General features: G+C 35.7%; 1 protein-coding gene across 1 annotated transcript in view; it reads right to left on the reverse strand.

The window, feature by feature from the left end:
* Window positions 1-20,140, reverse strand: part of LOC148949262 (contactin-6-like) — a 326,188-nt gene that overhangs the window by 106,179 nt on the left and 199,869 nt on the right. Inside the window, exon 5 of the mRNA XM_089092664.1 lies at window positions 15,327-15,623. Coding sequence (XP_088948790.1) covers window positions 15,327-15,623 — 297 coding nt within the window. The remainder of the gene's footprint in view (window positions 1-15,326; window positions 15,624-20,140) is intronic.

Raw genomic sequence — 20,140 nt, forward strand, 5'->3', positions numbered from 1 at the left:
ACTATAAATGGACTAGAATTATCCCCAATAGAAATTCCAATACGTAGATTACCATTAAATTTTATTAAACTTTAAATAGAATAAATTCTAGTATATCATAAAACATATCTAAGCTATAAAAAGTAATTACTCCATCTCCCCTTCTTATTATACGTATCAATTTTTAAAAAAGCCAAATTAGACAAAGAAAATCCTTCTTAATAATCTTTTTTAAATTTACAAATGCTAAATTAATTGGTAGATTTGTATACAATTTAGTGAAATCAAATGAGTCCACTCTTTTAGCTGAAATTAAAGCTAGAGAATCTATTACTTACAATGAATTATTAACATTCCAATATGGATTAAGCTTAGAAAATTTTTTAATTCCTGAGCAATATGACTCAAATTTATTTTTAGTTTCTCCTAAAATACATGACAGGTCAGTCGCCGCAACTCTGGTAGGGCATCTTGCTGCACCCGCAATAAAGCGTGGTTTCGGGGGATTGTTTATGAAATTTTGCCTTCCAATATAAAAAAGTAAAATTTTTATCATTATCATTAACGATAATATTAAATATTTAAAAAATTATATCCTCTATTCCCTTCAATAGACTATTATTAACATCTTGAACCTTTTCATATTTTAGGAAGACATTTTTTTTCTTCATTTTACCAAGTAATTACCTGTAATACATTATATGATTTCAGATGGGATCTAGCGCTGGTGCAGGAAGTGTATAAAGTTTTTCCCCGACATACCTTAACCCTGATCCATGTTTTAACCTGGAACGGATAATTATTTGGGGTGGTTATTTTGATTTTGTTTTGGATTGTTGATTGGTATTATTGTTAATGGAAATGGGCTTGATTTTTGGATATGGTTTGGATTTTGTTTGGTATCTCGTTGTGGTTTTATTATTCGATATTCAATGATTGAAACGAATAATATTAACATTCAAAGCGATCTACCAGATATTTGTAAGTGTACTGGTCGTTTTTTTCTTTGCCGCGATTATTTAAACCCTTGGGCTATTCTACAACCCGTAAATAGGTGAGCTTAGTAAATGTAAAAATATCGAAAATGTACTATGTGTAAATCAGGGTATGGGAGTTTGCATTTCTGGAAGAGAGTGCGGGCACTGAATATTTTTTGTCTAGACTTCCTTCAAAGAGCGAAGCTCAGTCTCCTAGTGCTTCATATTAAAACTGATAACAATAGATAAAGAGTATGAGTTGGTACCCATTGCTGACAGCCTTAGTAAAAGCTGGGTCTACTACTTAATTTATGTTTGTTTGATGCTTATGCATTGTTTATTTATGTATTCTGTAATGTTTTTAACTTTAACCGTGTAATGTCTTTGCTGAATAAAAACTTTTATTTGCTATGGCTCGAAGAAAAATTTCATACTTAAGAACGGGCTATTTTTACTTTTTAACATCGCCCCCATCAGGTGGAAGAGCGTATGCACATGTTTACCCAGTAGCGGGACTGCTGGTTTGCTACATATTCTATAAATTTTTTAATTCAAAATAAGTGCATCCGTAGACTCAGCAATGTAAGATGGTCAAACTTTAAATTCTTTAACCAGTTCTGTAAAAACCAGCTTTGTTCAGCTCTCAACTTTGATGTGTTTTATAAAGATTTTAAGAATGTCTTTTTATCAATTTTAAAGGGTTATAGCAGGCAAATAAAACTAATGAGAGGCAGAAATCCTCACTTTCTTTCTTTGGCTCAGAACTAACTTTATAAATCAACAGAAAGTGGAACAACAAGAAGAAGGTATTGATTTCCATCTACGTTTACTTATATTAACACAATAACAGAAAGTGAGACAATCTTAACAGTGAAAGGAGCATAACTTTGACCAAATTAATTAACAAACATGATCCAGCCAATGATCCAACCTCAACTTTAGCTCATATTTGTGAATGTCCATTTCAACAAAGAGACTCGATTTTCCCTCAGACTAACGGTAGAAAATTCAAAACAGAAATATCAGAATTTTCAGACATCTTTAAAACATATTTAGGCTTATGCATCTTACAAGTTTTCTAACATTCTTTCCCCCTCAAGTAGTTTTAGAGGAAAGCCGATGAGGGGGTTCTCATAAGCTGGTTCTTACCTTCGACTTCAGTGCCTCCGGAGGCGCCCAGGGCATCAAAAACAAGACACCAGTCGTCTCTCAAATGGACTGTTGCCATAACGTCTTCTCAATGTGGCTTATGGACCTAATAGTACTGAAAAGATTCCCCTGGTATGTTTGGCGTTGTTTGTTCTTTGTTCTTTCCCTTTGCAACGCTCCTATTGGTTGCAACAGGAAGATGGACTTTGGTGTTTAATCGTTTTCCATTCGTAAAACATATCCCAAGGATTTCCATCTTTGAGTTCTGATCATGTCGATGACTAGAGACTGCCGAGGAAATTGGCGTATTGTCTGGTTCGAGACGTGTTATGTCCTGTTTATGTTGACGATTCTTTGCACACAATTGTTCTTAAAGACTTGAAACGTCTTCTCTTGCTTCTTTGGAAGCTGGTTCTTGGAGCAGATAAAATATTTCAGTTTGGTTGTACTCGTGGGATACCCCTTTCCCAGTCTAGTACCGAGCGAAGAAAAGTAATGCGGGGCTTAATATGTGACAACACACATATCCCTTCAATTCCCTGTATCGAAACTTTTTTAAGTTACTGGATACTTGGCAGAATCTTAGAATTCTTTTTTTTCTTCAAGATATTTTTTCAAGGCCTTAACCAAGAAAAGGCCTTGAAACTGGCTAAGCCAGTGGGGAACCCCTATACGTGAAAAAAGAACTTAGTAATCCCTCCAAAATTGTCATGCCAAGCCCTAAGGTTATTCTCCAAGGCGTTGGTATATTGTTTACTTATGAAAATTTAAATGTAGATGACGTTGGTTTTTGCAAATTTAAAAGTCTAACACCGAAACGGGGTTTGTGTGTCAACGACACTTGTTTTGCTTCTAAAAAAAACTTTGTAATCTGACAACAATAGGGTTTGAGAGTCAACGCTCCTTGTCTTGCTTCCGCACACAAAGGTTTTTCCGTTAATCTTGTTACACAAGAGTTTGCTGATCCTCTTACCGGGTATTGGACCGGATAGTTTATTGTTTTTCCAAACTATAATTTTTCTTAAGGTTTTTCCGTTAATCTTGTTACACAAGAGTTTGCTGATCCTCTTACCGGGTATTGGACCGGATAGTTTATTGTTTTTCCAAACTATAATTTTTCTTAATAGTAGCAGTGATGATGATTTCAGAACGTCAACATTGTGAATATAGATTTTTGTTCATAGAAAACATATTTATTATTGGATATAAGTGGTTTTTCTCTGTTGGATGTTGAAGATGCTAGCGAAAGTGAAATGAAGCCAAGAATACCTAATTTTGTATTAGAAATTACAAGGAGTTGTCGGCTAACCTTTGAATGGGATGACATGTTTGCAAGATATGTGATATCATTGAGCAAAATAAAGTCGGAGGAGCATTTATGTTTTGCAGAAAAAGTGAATATAATGCATGTACATAGATTACAAGATGGATTAAATGCATCAGTGAATTAAATTGAAGACAATCATCTGATTCAGTATATGCAAAAGAGTGAGACAACCATGTTACGATTCTATTTTTGAAATAAAAATGTTTTGAAATAAAAAAAATTTTTTTTTGTTAGATATTTGAATGGTTCATCGCTCCTCTCTCTAGGGAGTCAATAGGCGACGAAATGGTACTTGAAGCAGACAGAATATTTACTCTTTGGCTTTGTTAGTTAATCTGTAATTAGCAGTGACAGTGTCAAGAGCTAAAAAATTAATGGATTAGAGAAACAAAAAATCACATATAATCTTGTGACTTTGGAAAAATGTTTGAATCTAAACGATCAGTTTAAAAAAATATCGAAGCGAAAGAAAATATGCTATCAAAGAATGCGTGAAAATTTCATGAAAGAAAACTCCTCGGCCAAGGATTATTGCATAATGCTTTTACATCACGGGCCAAACGCATTTACTCAATATATTGACATACTAATCAAAACATAAAAATGATATTGTAGGCTTGCTTTTGAACACTTCCTAGACAATCAAGCTTTTCTATGTTGATATCCGAACGATTTTCACTCTCTATTTTTCATGAGAATAACGAATCAGTCGGTAATTTTAAAAAATTCGGTCCAAACAGGTTTAATTAATTTTGAAGTGTGACGTCACTCGATTACTCCTTCTCTCTCTAGAAGTAAAACAAAACGTCCCCTTTTCGATCGCAAATTAGTTTCTACCTTTCAGTATGAGAGTTATCAGTGAAAAATGTTCTACATATGCCCACTATGTTTGTATACATTGGACAGCTGGTCATCCTGTGAGAACGGCACTAGACTATGACAAAAACTTTAGATTATGAAATCAATTTAAATCACATAGAGGATATGCAGTGCAAATTAAAGAGTGTAATTCTTGTCTTGAAGATGTTTACAACTCTCACACTAGGTGTTTTCTAGCCTCAGTTGTCACTCTGATAATTGTAATCAATGGGAAAATACTTACCCTGGTAATATTGAGAAAAAAACCTAAGCACAATTTCAATTTATTTCTAAGAGAGTGGTATCGTCGTGTTTTTAAATTGTTTTCGAAGAAAGGACCTGGTCAACACTTCAATTACTTGAATAAAAAGAGAGTATGGTTTCTACGTCATTGCCTAGAATTGAATGGCTACTATGATTATAAACCTACTGATTTCTATTTGGCAGTTACAGAAATTGATCCTTCATATGAGAATGCCGAGTGAGATATTGATTCAAATAAGGAAATTGAAATACATAAATTTTTCTATATGAACCAAAATAGTATCATTGACTCCACAAAGAGATGTGACAAAAGTGAAGTTACATTATACTGTAGAAAATATGACCCTGACTCTGCACGCCAAGATCAGTACAAGTTCAACCCTAACGATTTGCCACCACTAGTCCTTTTCGATGACTACCTACACGTAGAAGAATAAATATAAAAGATAAAGACTAAGAGTTTTATTGTATGTACATTTTTATTAATAGACAGATTTACAAGTATTAGGCTATTAAAATATTTTATTCTTAGGGAACTGAAATCAATAGTGTACAGGTAGGAAAGAGTAATTTCCACTATGACGTCATTCAGTCGCGGATTGTCTAGATAAATGCTGAGAAAATCACTGTAAGTATAGCCATTACATCAAAAAACAAATAATAGAGTAGTGCACGAAAACCACAGCTTTTGGGCAACAAATTTTGTACTCGCTTCCAATTTTGAATAATAGATTTCCCATTTCGCTCAAGGAAGGTTTTGATATGTGGGGTGTAGAATGCATATGGTAAGCCAAGAGGACTGAAAATGGATGAATCTCCCTGAAATAGGTCGACCCTGAAATGGGTCGTCTGGCAACCATGGGTGAAATTACTAAGAAAAATATATTTTGTCATTTCACTAGTTTTGAATAAGATTTGGATATTTTTTTGGGATAATTTTTGAAACCAGATTTATAATTGTGATTTTTCAAGTAAGTGAATATTTTTTTTTCCAGTTAAGAAGAGCCATATACTAGGAACCAGGTGTGTCTATTGGATGCGCACGCGCTGATTGCGTGATATTTGGCCGCGCAGCGTTGCTATTCTTGTTTGTGAGTTTGGTTTTCAGGCGCGAAAAAAAGGTTAAAATCGGCGTGTGTATATGTTTATGTTTCTTCTGAATTTAGTGAAGTCGTGTGGACTGCGTGGATCACTTGCGACCAAGCAGAAGATGGGAGAGAACCTGCCGGAAGCGCGGTATTGGTACCTGCCGGTTAATTAGCCTTAAATTGCAGGGAACAGGTGAGCAGGTCTCGACGCTTCCCTTGCTCCTGGTGATCTCTTGCTCTCTCTTTAGGTTTCCCTGATGTGTCCTCGATTAAAACGGCGGTGAGAGTGCTTTGAAAAAGCTGCCTCCGACTTCTTAGTTTAGCTAGTCCAGTGCTCGTTTTAACCGGAGTCCTGCTTTGATAGTGAAAGTAACTAAAGACATGCTGTTCCTGACTTTACTTTGTACACTCATCATGCAAATTAAATACGAAAAATCGGCTCTAATGAAGATTCAATCACTGGATTTATCAGTGGCACCATCTACCTTTTGTAACTTGTGGCTATTTGGACTCTTAAAAAAACCACCAGTGCGCACTGAGATAGCTCGCTGCTTAGAGCCACCAGAGTGCTCTCGCTTATCGGACTGCTTGAATAAGCGAACCCACCGTGGCAAACGAGGAGGAAAAAAGAAACGCCAAATGAGAATCCCGGTGCATATCTCCCGCAGGAGAAAGACAAAGGACCGGCTGACGAGGACGAGTAACCTAGTCGTAATCCGTTGCACTCCTCCTCACGATACTCCACCCCTACTTGTTCCCTGGTTTATAGCGAATGTTAACTGCAGTGCTTCGGAACCTACTCCTCCAAATTTGCGTCCGGAGCGATTCTCAGCAAAATACAAACTTCCAAATATGCTAATGTGTAACGCTCGATCTTTGAACAATAAAATGGACGAGCTGGAGGTGTTAATTAAGCAGAATAACGTACCCATTGCAATTATCAGCGAGTGTTGGGACATTACTGAGAAGACTGCACGGATTAAAGGTTACAGAAACTACATCAACACTCGACGTGACCGAGGCATTGACCGTCGCGAAGGTGGCGTAGGACTTTATATACGTGACGACCTACCATCAAAACTGTTAAGTAGCCCCAATGATTCGAGCCATGAGATTATGTGGGTGGAGTGCAGACCGGCACATCTGTCACAAAGATTCTCCTGCTTAATAGTTGCGTCAGTGTATTATCCAGAAAGCGCTGGGAACAGAAAAGAACTTATTGAGCACATACAAGTGTTCGTCAACAGAATGCGCCACAAGTACTCTTCCCCTGCGTTTGTGATTGCTGGCGATTTCAATCAGACCAATCGTCAGTGGGTCTCAAACGTTTTGGATATGAAACAAGTAAGAGACTCACCAAAGTGGCAGTACTCTTGACATGATCTTTACGAACTTGGCAGATCTTTAGAACGCTCCCCGATCTCTAGGTCCCCTTCAGAATTCTGACCATTTTATAATTTTCTGGGAAGCACAAGCAAGTATCCCACGACCGAAACGAACAAAAACCACAATTCGGCCCATCATAATGTCTTCAATAGCTCAATTCGGTCGCTGGATTGGTACTTACGATTTTGAGGACATTTGTGCAGAGGCCGACATTAATGTCAAAGTCAGCAAGCTGAACAGGCTTCTGTTGGAAAAGTTCCACGTTTTTTTTCCAATAAAAGTTATTACAGTTTGTGACACTGACAAACCATGGATCATCTGCGAACTCAAGCAGATGATAAAAACTCGCTGTAGTCACCACAAAGCTGGAGATCAAGCGGCTGCAGCCAGTTTGCGTAACAGAATTGTGAAGTTAAACAGACTAGCCCAAAGACAGTATGTAAAAGAGAAAATAACGCCATTACTACATACTGACCCTCACAAATGGCACTCCTCGGTCAAAACCCTTGCAGGAAAATCAACGCCAAAGGACCTGAGACTACTCAAAGATGACGGCACACTGACATCAGCTACTGAAGTGAACAATTTTTTCTCCGGCATATGCACCACATACCCATCAATCTTAAACTCAGAAATTGAGAGTATCATTGCCGACACCGAGACTGATGAGACATTTGAAGTATCTGAATATGCCGTCTTTAAGGAACTTCAGAAACTGAAAGTAAACTGTGCGTCTTACCCTGGTGAACTCCCTGTCAAGTTGTTACGCGAGTTCTCCATCTTTCTCGCAAAGCCACTCAGCTCTATTATTAATCAGTGTTTTTGCGAACAAGTGTTCCTCAGTGTTTGGAAGAGAGCTTATGTGCGCGTCATTCCAAAAGTGAAAAACCCGAAATCTTGCGACCAACTCCGCCCAATTTCGATAGTTCCGAACCTCTCTAAGGTAGCGGAATCATTTATATATCAGGAACTTATGTCACAAGTCCAGGGCTCTCTTGATCCATACCAATACGGGTGCTTGAAAGGTAGTAGTACAACTGTTGATCTTGTGCGTCTGTATCACCTTATAGTTGAATGGCTTGACCAAGGTTGCACAATTGTAGATCTCCTCCTAGCCGACTATAGAAAAGCCTTCGACTTGATCCGCCATTATACTGCAGTGAACAATCTGAAGGTTATGGGAGCTTGCAGACATATTCTTTTATTAATAATAGATTTCTTACGCGACCGACTACAGATTGTATATGGTCTCGACCCGGGTGATACTGATTCGGAATGGTCTGAGCTTACGTGTGGTGCCCCACTAGGCACTAAACTCGCTGCCTTGTTGTTCTTGGAGGTGACCCATTTCGTCCATGTCGATTTTGACGTACGGTTCAAATTCGTGGATGACCTTTCCGCCGTCTTAAAATACCTCATTGAGAAGTCTCAAACCATTCCCCAGTTCAATGAATCATTTATCGACAACTTTAGAGACCAGTGTTCTGAAAACAGCCTCCAAATCAACGAAACGAAAACCAAAATTCTTCGATTTAACCCTCTCAAAAGGGATTTTCAGTACCCCCCTCCACCATACCAAAGCGTATAGTCGGCAGTTATTCTCGGTGTTACGTTCAGCGTTGACTGTTCGCTTAGCCTCCACGTCCAAGAGGTAGTGAAAAAGGCGAACTGTGCCATGCGTACCCTTTTACTGATGCGAAGATTTGGTTTTTCAGTGCCACAATTGAAAACAGCCTACCTGAAATATATTCGCCCGATATTAGAGTATGCGTGCCCTGTATGGGGTCCACAGGTTCAGAACACTGCCTATATGAGCGAAGTACTCGAATCAGTCCAGAAATAAGCGGTGAAGGCCATACTGTCTGATCAGTACACCGATTAGGAATCAGCACTGTCTCAACTAAATTTGCCGTCACTCTACGATCGCCGTTTTCAACTTATCTGTAAATTTGGCCAGTTTCTTCTGACAAGTGATAAACACAGAAATATATTACCCCCAATGCTGACAAAAAAGTAACTACAAGATCAAAAGCAACAAAGCTAGCCCAGCCCAAGTGTCGCACTAATCGCTTCAGCAATTCGTTTGCGCCTTTTTATGTTTCTGTCTACAATAAGTGACATGTGTATTAATTTTTTTTTGTGTCTTTGTTTACTTTGTAAATAATAGCGCGATTTAGTCGGGATTTAAACCCTGACTACGAAAGCTTTTATGTTAATAAATGATTCTGAATGATTCTGAAATCATATATTCTTCGCTGTCTGAGAGATACATAGCTAATGACCCGTCTTAAAATTCGACGGGCTACTATTACAATGATAAAGCTATCGCTAGCACTATTAATATGTATAAGGAAATCACAGGGTATGCAATATGTTTCTTATTTGGGCATGCACGGATCCCAAGTTGAATATATTGATTACTTGTTTTGTGTGCATGGTGCCAAGTCTAACACAAAACCATCGGGGCCAATTTACCAGTAGGTTTCAAATTGATTTGGCGAGATTAATGCTACAGTCTCCGCTAATGTCTTGGCAAAGGTACACTCTAAAGGTACAGTACCTGTTCGGACAATACTCATATCTTGAGTACCAAACAAGTCCAATACAAGGATACCGTGACTTTTTGCAAACATTGTATCGGCTATACGATTTTCTAATAGATACGAATCTCGATCTTGGGATTGCATTGTCAATTCATATAGGGTTCTATAGGATCTATCAAAGGATAAATTGTAGAATGGAATTCCATTTAGTTTACACCCAAGAGCGGAAAGTCCAAACATTTCTAATTTGTGAGGAGAACCTATGCATGATCCTACGGCACTAGTACTTTTTACAAATGCCAAAGTAAGTTTTGAAGACATTTCACCATTGAAAAATTAAAGGTCGGTGTAGGTACGTGAGCCTGCGGCAATATATCGTTGATTGGTGATTGTGTGAGGAACTAGCAGTTAGATATTATTTCCAATGGCTCTGAATTTTTCAATTGCCAAAGCAACAGAACTCATAACCTGTTGTTTTTGTGCTTGAAGTATTACTGAAATGAGAGAGACTGTTGCATCAGGCGCATTGGCAAGTACCTTTTACAAAATAAACTTGAACGGGGTAAGTTGTAACTTCATGTTAATCTTAACATTGGGAATCAACCATTGGGGTATATTAAAAATTTCATGATTTATTTTCCCAACTAAGTGTAAATAACTAGTTGTCACCTATCTAAGTGCGCTGGTAGAGTCAGTATCGGTTTCATATTATATCCAATGGCTAAGCCCCTCAACTTCTTATAGGACTTTGGAGTCATCAACATGAATTGTATGTAGCTTGCACAGTTAGATATATTGCTGCTAGTACTCACCAAGGTTCCACTTATGTAGACCCTGATTTGTCAAAACTAATTGTGTAGTACACAGTTTCCATAAGATAGCCCCTCGGCAGCACTCGGGTTTTGATTGTTAGATTTTTGACTGCCACATGCGAATCTATAAGTGTGGAATAAATTTGAAAATGAATATTTTCCAAGATCGGTTATTGTGGGTAAAATTGTTTATAGTAACCATGTTTTAAACTCACATCAACATTCTCTGCATTGAAAAGATTCAATGATGAGGTGAATGAGGGTAGGGTTTCCTTGTGCTGTAGATATATCATTTCTTTCTAGGAAAAGAAACAATTTTTCTCTCTAATAATCTTTTCTCTTGGTTTTCCTTTTCTTCTTTGACAAGAGTGATATCTTTTGTTTCTGACCCAGTTGAGACAGATGAGTGATTAGGTGTTTTTCGACCTTTTTAAACCTTTTCAACTTTGTCGCGATTTCAATTGCTCGCATAGCAATCGTGTGCTGGACTTGAAATTTTCTGAAACACTTTCTTCAAGATCCTTCCCAGAGCCCAAATCGTAAAGTTTAAGGGACGGAAAGTCCGTGGCAACTGGAACAATGTATTTTTAGCCAGGGATAGTGCAGAGGGGAAAAACTTAGCATAACAATTGCCAAGACCGTAGCCCGACATTTACGAACGACCTTTGTAGTACTTCATACCATGACCCAAATTTCATGGTCTAAGAATAGCAACACATCTATCAATATCAGGACAAACAAATGTATTTTTTCTATTAGTCGTCTTATTTTTGAGTGGGGTGAAAATTACATGTAATCACGGCAAAACCTCTTGTTATTGCCAAGGGATCGGATAATTCTTTTTTTATTGTTAAATGACAGAGTTCCAAATATGAAGTGTTTACAGGAATATGTTGAAGGTCTTTATGTTGAAATGATGAATGTAATTGTGGGTGGTTTTTGTTCAATAGCACGTAGGCGGGGGATAATGCTACTGCCAACTCTCGATATCTTAACAAAGGATTCATAAAGAAATATACAACTGTCCGAGGAGAAGCCGGTTGCAAAGTCTGCAAAAATAACGTGTCCCATCCCACTGGTGGTTCCATCACTTTTACCCTTGTTTATATTCTGTTTAAAACCAAGAATATCTCTCAGATTATCATTGAGATGAATCTTGTCATTCTCAACGGGAGAGCTAATATATATCTTGCCATGTTCCATTGAATCGTTGACTGGAGTGCACCATTCTTACGAGCAGAGATTCGTCAATTGATTACACAACACAAATCATTCAGGCTACCAAACTATTTGTATGGTAGTGTGACAAAGCAGAGTTAAGTGATTCTATCCATTCTTCGGTAAGGAGTGGCCAATCGTGTGGTTTACCTTTCATGTCATATGTACGATCTTTTCCCAAGATATCATATGTATTTTTGAAAATAGAAGCAACAAGAACAACTTCATACTTTTCCTAAAATTTGATGGCGGCGGAGAGTTTTGTCCAAAAGTCGCTTTTTTTATTCAAATTACCATATAGGGGGCAAGAGAAAATGAACATAATGTCACATAGAAATCATTAAGCATTGTGCACGTCTTCAAAGGCAATAAAAAAATCAAAATAAGAGCTGTATCCTAGCCAACGAACATGCAACTATCTCTTGCCCCTGTGAGTTCGGCTTTTTAATATCTTTTCAATCTGGTAGATTCCATTATTTTTAATTTTTTGCAATTCATAGTAATAAGAACCACCCAGAATCTCTTCATCTTCCATTTCACTTAGACAATACGTTACAGGTTTAGTGTCTCAGACTTTTAAAACCATAAAAAGCTCAGTGGACCATATTTATTTCCCCTTTTCAGACACATTATTAGTTCGATTGATTTGAACCGTATCACCAACATTGAATCTCTTTTTGACTTACCTTTAATTGCAATATTTTTAAGGAAAATGTCAAGTTTATCATCGCCTCCTTGATGAAGTTCCAGAGTACACATATTGGACAGGAATCGATGAGGGCACTGATTATAAATCAACAAGATGTTATCTAAATCATGAATAAAAGCAGCAGTATTTTTCAATTTACCATATCTTGAGTTTAGAAGTAGAATCTTTCTTATCAATCGTTCAGCCACTGCTGCCTGTTTTGGACTATGACTGAGATAGAGCATCGTATTATATTTCAATAAAACCTTTTTTACATGTGGGATAACAAGTTCACTACCCAAGTCTGTTTGCAGTTTTCTATAACAATCTTCTTCAATGATGGATTCAAGATATTTAGTAACTTCATCAACTCTCTTTGACTGCAATGGAATGGCATATGCATAACGACTAAAGACTCTAATAGCAAGTAAAATATACTTGTATGGACTATTGTGACGTCTCTGAATCGTTTCACGCCTCTGAAACGATTGTCAAATGATAATAGTCCTTTACAACTGTTATCCAATCTGATATCAAATCAATTAGGTTTTAGGTGTTGTCGTTAATTATAACCTGATTCCTTTTTCGTTGGGATGTTGATACATTGATACAGGTTATATTTCACATGAAGATTGGACTAAAAACCTCTGTATTTCAGTGACTCCACCTAAAACGTAAAACACTGGTGGAAGGGATTCAAACCACATTTATGAGGATACAGTCTAATCTGGCCTATAAAAATAGCTTACATAAAATACGCACATACTCACAAAATTCAAAACCATCTTTTTATATTTGTAATTTTGGTGGCCTTGCCAGAATCTAGAACTAACGCATTAAGAAATAAAAGTGCCGAAAAAGGTGTAGGTAGTAGGATTCATAGGTATAATTTGAGACAAAATTTTGAGACAGCCATTTGCTTAAAAAATAGTCCAAAGATCATAGGCAGCGCACATAAAATACGCACATACTCACAAAATTCAAAACCATCTTTTTATATTTGTAATTTTGGTGGCCTTGCCAGAATCTAGAACTACTCTCGCATATCCACCATTTACACGATGGAAATTCTTGGGTACTCCAAAGAAATCTAAACTCTCACTGTCATGACAACGTACGAATACGCACCTTTAATAGTGCTTATATGCCCTCGGAGATGTAACTTCCAACCCTTACTCCGGGCTCTGGGAGATTATTTCAACCCTGGAGGCACTTTTATATGATCTTTGGACTATTTTGAACATAATGGCTGTATGAAAAATTCGCTCGGACGCATTGGGGAAAAAGAAGGCATGGGAGGCTAGTTGCCATCCAATTATTTTTGACTCTTAAAAAGGGAACTAGAACTTTCGATTTCCAATCAAATGAGCCTCCTCTAAAGTTTTGTACGACCGACCTTTCCATGAAGATCTTGTATACAATTGGGGCATAACCTAGAACCCTTACTTTCAGGCTCCATAGGGTTGTGTCAACCCTGGAGGCATTGTTATATGATCTTTGGACTATTTCGAACAAATTGCTATTTCAAAGTTTCAAAAGGATGCATTTGGGGAAAAGAAGGCACGGGTGGAGGGCTAGTTTCCCTCCGACTGCTTTTTACTCTTACAAATGTAACTATAACTTTAAACTTCCAATCAATTGAGTCTACTACAAAGGTTATTCGACCAACCCTTCCATAAGAACCTTATATACCCCCAAGGCTTAGCTTATAAAACTTACAAATCACAATTCCAATCGAACCAAATTACAGTTTTCAATCGAATGATCACTTCCCAAAGCTTATACAACCACCCCTTCCATATGAAGTGCCTTCGGGAAAAAAAGAAAAATACATTAAAGCATTTTGGCCTTTACTATATATAGGCATCGCTATAGCGTTGCCTCTGATAAAGTTTCCCTATTTTGCAAAAAGTGATTTTTCGGAACAGAAAATTAATTGGAAATTGGAATTTTTTAGTTTTTATGTCAGTTTTTTATATTTTGCTTGTCACTAAAAAAAATAAAAAGCTAGTTTTTGATCTGAGGCAAAAAACTACATAAGGCTAATTTGAAAAAAGTACTGGTTTTGATTTTAATACTCTAATCATCGGTTAGAAAAAAAAGTCTATAATTTTTGCTTCATTGTACACCTAAGTATAAACAGTCCAAAGTAAGTTTAAAATACACTGTTAAACTGTAATCTCAAACTATTATTATGTTAAATAGGAAAAAGTTTGTTTTCATTTTTTTCATCATTCCTTATTTTTACTGGTTGGCTTATAATGATCGCAGTGATAGCTGTAACTTTGGTTGCAGTGGCAGGTGCAACCTAGTAAAGGACGAATGTCGGTCAATAGTGACCGAAAATTAGTTATTTTGAAACCAAATTGGATCAAAAGAAAAATCACACTGGGAAGCACTTATGCGTGTCTCTTTTCAGTCTTTAACCTTCTTCACTGCCAGAAGGGCACTGGAACATCATAGAGAGTTATTTGATGGCTCACTTTAAAGGGAATTTTTACATCTAGTATCTTTTGTAGTTAACAAAGAACAATCTTTAAAATAGAAACAATTTTGTTTTGACAGAAAAAAGCTGCTTCTTTGTAAGCAAGATGATGAATGAAGTCATAATCATTGGTTACAATCATAAATGACGTTATAGTAAAATACTTGGAGGGGATGCCCAAGATAACGATGACATTTCGTAAGTAGTTCGATCGTTACTAGTCAAACTAAGAAAAACCCAAAGACAGTGAAACGACGAAAAACCCAAAGACATTTTTTCTTTGTGTAATATACGTGTCTAATGTTGTTCATGGCTTGAACAACAAGGAAAATCCCTTTGTTTCACGGGTAGCACTGATGCTTTCTTTTATTGTTTTCTTGTTTTTCTCCTTCGACTATCTGTATAAACATAAGAGTTTATCAAATACATTGACGCTAAAATCTCAAATTCTGAATTTTGGACTTGAAAACTTCTAAAGTATTAAATTCACTTAATGAGACACAAAAAGATATTCGGAGTTCAACAGTCACTAAAAAAGCAAAGACTACTTACCAGCAGGTACAATTTGAAAACGGCATGGCTCCTTGCTGGCTCCAATTTCATTACTTGTGGAACATGTTAATACTCCATAATCAAACTCGTCAACAATGCGGTAAATTATAAAACTTCCTGATTCATTAACTTTACTGCGATTTTCTGGTATCACAGATACTTCGTGACTATTATTAAATTTCCATTTGTAAATTAAATACTCTTGCGGGAACCCTCCAACTCTGCAAGGAATGTTTACGTATTCCCCAATTGCTAAGCCATAAACAAGTGTTTCATTGGAAAGGCAATACGGGCGATCTAGAAAAGAAGGGAAAAGTTGAAATTATGCTTGAAATTCCCATTAGCAATGATGTTTTTATGGAAATCATGGAAATACGATGGACATTTAAGTAGTTCTTTATTAACCTCTAAGAAAAAAAAGTTACTCAATGACAAGAGAGATCACTAGAAAACTTTACATATATTTCTACGAAACCCATGATAGCACTAATCCAATCAAAATTGGTTTAAAAATGTTTTCAAAAGAATTTTTCAAAAAAAGGAACCAGATCAAAACTTAAGAGGAGCAAAAACACAATCATATAAGAAGTCAAACTTAAAACACCAATAAATTAATTTGAATGAATAAATGAAATCAAAACAAATATAAGTCAAAATGGATTAATAATACTATGAAGAAATAAATTAAACCTGAAACGAGCAGAAATTAAAATTGACAATGAGTTCGAACTTAAAATGAAATTACCACAAATAAGACTGGGGCTACTAAGGGACAATCAAAACAGTTTTGAAAAAAAAATTCAAGCTTCAAAGGGATATATACCATTATGTTTAAACAATCTATGTACTTTCATTAGTCTTATATGTAGTAGTTTTTTTTTTTATACTACCATCTTTTTAAGCACGCCAATCCTTTTTCACATACCGAACATCAATGGGTAAATCATTTGTTAATTCGTAAATTCGAAAGACAATTTTCACAAACTAAAATGATTGCTGCAAAAGTAAGAAGCTAAGCAGGGTTGCGTCCTAACCCTCTTTATATGAATCATTTTGTTGGACTTTGTCCTTTGGAGAACAGCAAAGGCAATGGAGAACACGAATCAAAAGTACCCTAGACTTAGATTACGCCAATGATTCAAGTATCCTAGATGAAAAAGTTTGCAAAATGAATGAATTTTTAGAGGTTTTGTGAGTTTAGGTTGCCAAAATAGATTTAAAAATTAATCGTAAGAAGACTACATCGCTAAGATTAGGAGTAACTGGAGATGAAGAGGTGAAGTCGGGCAACATAGAGATCGATCAAGTGCACATCTTCATTTACCTAGGCAGTTAGTGATCATAAAGTAGTAGCAATAGCATAAGTAGCAGTAGTAGTAATAGTTGCAGTAGTAATAGTAGTAGTAGTATTAGTAGTAGTAGCAGTTGTACTAATAGGAGTAGTAGTAGTAGTAGTGGTAGTAGTGGTAGTAGTAGTAGTAGCAGTAGTAGTAATAATAGAAGTAATAGTAGCAGTAGTAGTAGTAGTAGTAGTAGTAATAGTAGTAGTAAGTAGTGTAGCTATAACAGATACAAGCAGACAGTCCCCCTATCATACAAGCAGACAGTACTCCCTTTCTGTGTTAATCTAAGATATCGGACAGATAGAAATCACCATGCCTTAAAAATTCATATCTATCTTTGTTTTGTTTTTTTAAGTTGTAATCAGAATCACCATACCATGAAAATTCATACTGTTCACGAAACCATTGTTTTGGTGTTAAATATCATGTTTCTGTTAAAAGTACGGCTCTAACAATTGTACTCTATGCTTGCTCAGAGACACGATGCGGCTTTCCCACTGGTACTCTGTGGCCGGTTATCGACACTACCTAGTTTATTGCATGTATTAAATCAGTATTTTTTACGCAGTGGAACGATAAACACATAAATAATATCTATAAAAAAGTGAGGATGAAGCATTTTAAGAAAGTGTGTTCACATGATAGTGTTATTGTAGCATTGAATACTGACAAGGAGAAGTATTTAAACTATGAAATAAGTACAAGTGGTAGCACTATTGGAAACGTATGCATGCAGTGTCATGACAGTAAGGAATTAAATTTCTTTGGAGCACGAAAAAAATTCAAATCTTATGATGGTGAATATGCGAGATTGAGATTTCCGGAGATGATTGCACTCAAAGAGAATGCCAACATAAAAATAATAGTTGATGAAGAGGGGCATCTTCTTGCTAGTGCTTGTGGTAACATGTTACCCAGTGTTAAACCATATCGTCAGCTTTTGGGTATTAGCATTCAACGGAAGATCAAAAGAAGAAAGGCCTGCTCTTCTACTAATATCATTAACCATATCTTGTCAACGGGGTGGAAATGTTACCTGTTAAAAATAATATGATAATAGACAGCAAAATTGCGGGGAAAAATAAAAAGGGTATTGCTAGAAAATATCAATAAGGAATATAAAGATGAATGGACGAAAAGCAAAGTTCAAGCAATAGTTACTGCCATTGATAAGATAGTTAATTAACTTAAAAATAGCAAAGATGAAATGTATCTTCAACCTGTGAATAAACCCCCAGTAAAAATGTGTTCACATGTTAGTTTTATCGTAGCAGTTAGTGCAAACAAGTAGAATTATTTGAACTATGAAACAAGTACAAGTGGTAGCACTATCGAAAACGTATGCGTGCGTTGTCATGACAGTGAGAGTTTAGATTTATTTGGAGTACCCAAGAATTTCCATCGTGTAAATGGTGGATATGCGAGAGTATCATTACCAGAGATGATTGCACTCAAAGAGAATACGAACATAAAAATAATCGTCGATGATAGAGGACAACTCCTTGCTAGTGTTGCTTGTAAAACATTACCTACGGATACATCCTATGGTAAGCTTTCGGGTATTAGCATTCGACGGAAGGTCATAGAAAGAAAGACCTACTGTTCTACTAATATCATAAACCATATCTTGTCTACGTGCCGGAACTGTTACCTCTGAAAAATAATGTGATAATAGACAATGAAATCACAGTGAAAATAAAAGGACCATTGGCAGCCAATATCACTAATGAATGTCAATATAAATTATAAGAGAATAAAGCATAAGTGAACATTATTACTACCAAAGATCATATGGTCAATGAATTAAATAATTGCAAGGATGAAATGTCTATTGAACCTGTATGTGACATTCCAGTAAAAATTGTATACGACTCAAAATGTAATAATGATTATTCAAGTCGTTATGAACTACGAGAAGAGAGTGACTCTAGTATTAATAGAGAACCTAATGATTTATATTATGGAACAGATTCAAAATGTTCAAAGTGGCTCAATAATATTAATAGTGTATTATATTGTATGTAATATATTTTTATGTTAATATTCTACATGTTGTTTTTTCAATAAAAGTATTTTATGCATTAATTTGTTATATTTCTATTATTTAGGATACGTTAGCATGTCGACGCTTAGAATGTTTTAATAGAAAAGTCGGAGATTTTTTATTTTCTATGGAGAAAATTAGAATTGGACAATAACTTTTTTCTTTTCTTTGAGAAAATCCAAAATGAACTTTGAAACATTTTCAGAATGTAACAGTGACAAGGTAATCCACGACGAAACACTACTGAAATATTCCAACTCTTACATTTCAATGAAAAACATCCAAAATGAACTTTGAAACATCTTAAGAATGAAACAGAAACAAGGTAAACCATGACAAAACACTATTGAAATATTCCAACTCTTGCTTTTCAACGAAAAAAAATCCAAAATGAATTTTGAAACATCTTCAGAATGTAACAGTGACATGGTAAACCATGACAAAAACACTACTGAAATATTCAAACTCTTACATTTCAACGAAAAAAAGTCCAAAATGAACTTTGAAACATCTTCAGAATGTAACAGTGACAAGGTAAACCACGACAAAACGCTACTGAAATAATCCAACTCTAGCACTTCAACAAAAAAAAAATACAAAATGAACTTTGAAACATCAAAAGAATGTAACAGTTACATTGTAAACCACTGGAAAACAGTACTTAAATTTTCAAACTCTTGGACTTCAACGAAAAAAAAAAAAAATCAAAAATGAACTTTGAAACATCAAGAGAATTTAACAGACACAAGGTAAACCACGACAAAACACTACTGAAATATTCCAACTCTTACATTTCAACGAAAAAAAAATCTAAAATGAACTATGAAACATCTTCACAATGTCACACACAAACACACACAAATACACAAACACAAACAAAAAAAACAAAAAACAAACACACAAAAAAAAAAACACAAAAACAAAAACACACAAACAGACAAACAAACACACATAAAAACAAAAAAACATACAAACAAACACCTAAAAACACAAAAAAACACAAACACACAAACAAAAAAACAAACAAACAAACAAAAAAACAAAAAAAAAAAAACAAAAAAAAACACACACACAAACAAACAAACACACACAAACAAGCACACACACACACAAAAACACACACAGAGAAACACACACACACAAACACACAGACAAACACACACGCACACACACACACAAACACAAACAAACACACATAAACAAATATACATACAGACAAACACAAACACAAACACATAAACACACAAACATACAAACACAAACACACAAACACACACACACACACACATACACACAAACACACACACACAAACACACACACACACAAACACACAAATAAAAAATCACAAATAAAAACAAAAACAAACACACAAACACACAAACACATAAAAACACAAAAAAACAGACAAACACACACACACACAAAC

The sequence above is a fragment of the Artemia sp. Qi Xiang Cuo genome, chromosome 8 (assembly GCF_049724085.1).
Source record: "Artemia sp. Qi Xiang Cuo chromosome 8, ASM4972408v1, whole genome shotgun sequence".
NCBI classification, from domain to species: domain Eukaryota; kingdom Metazoa; phylum Arthropoda; class Branchiopoda; order Anostraca; family Artemiidae; genus Artemia; species Artemia sp. Qi Xiang Cuo.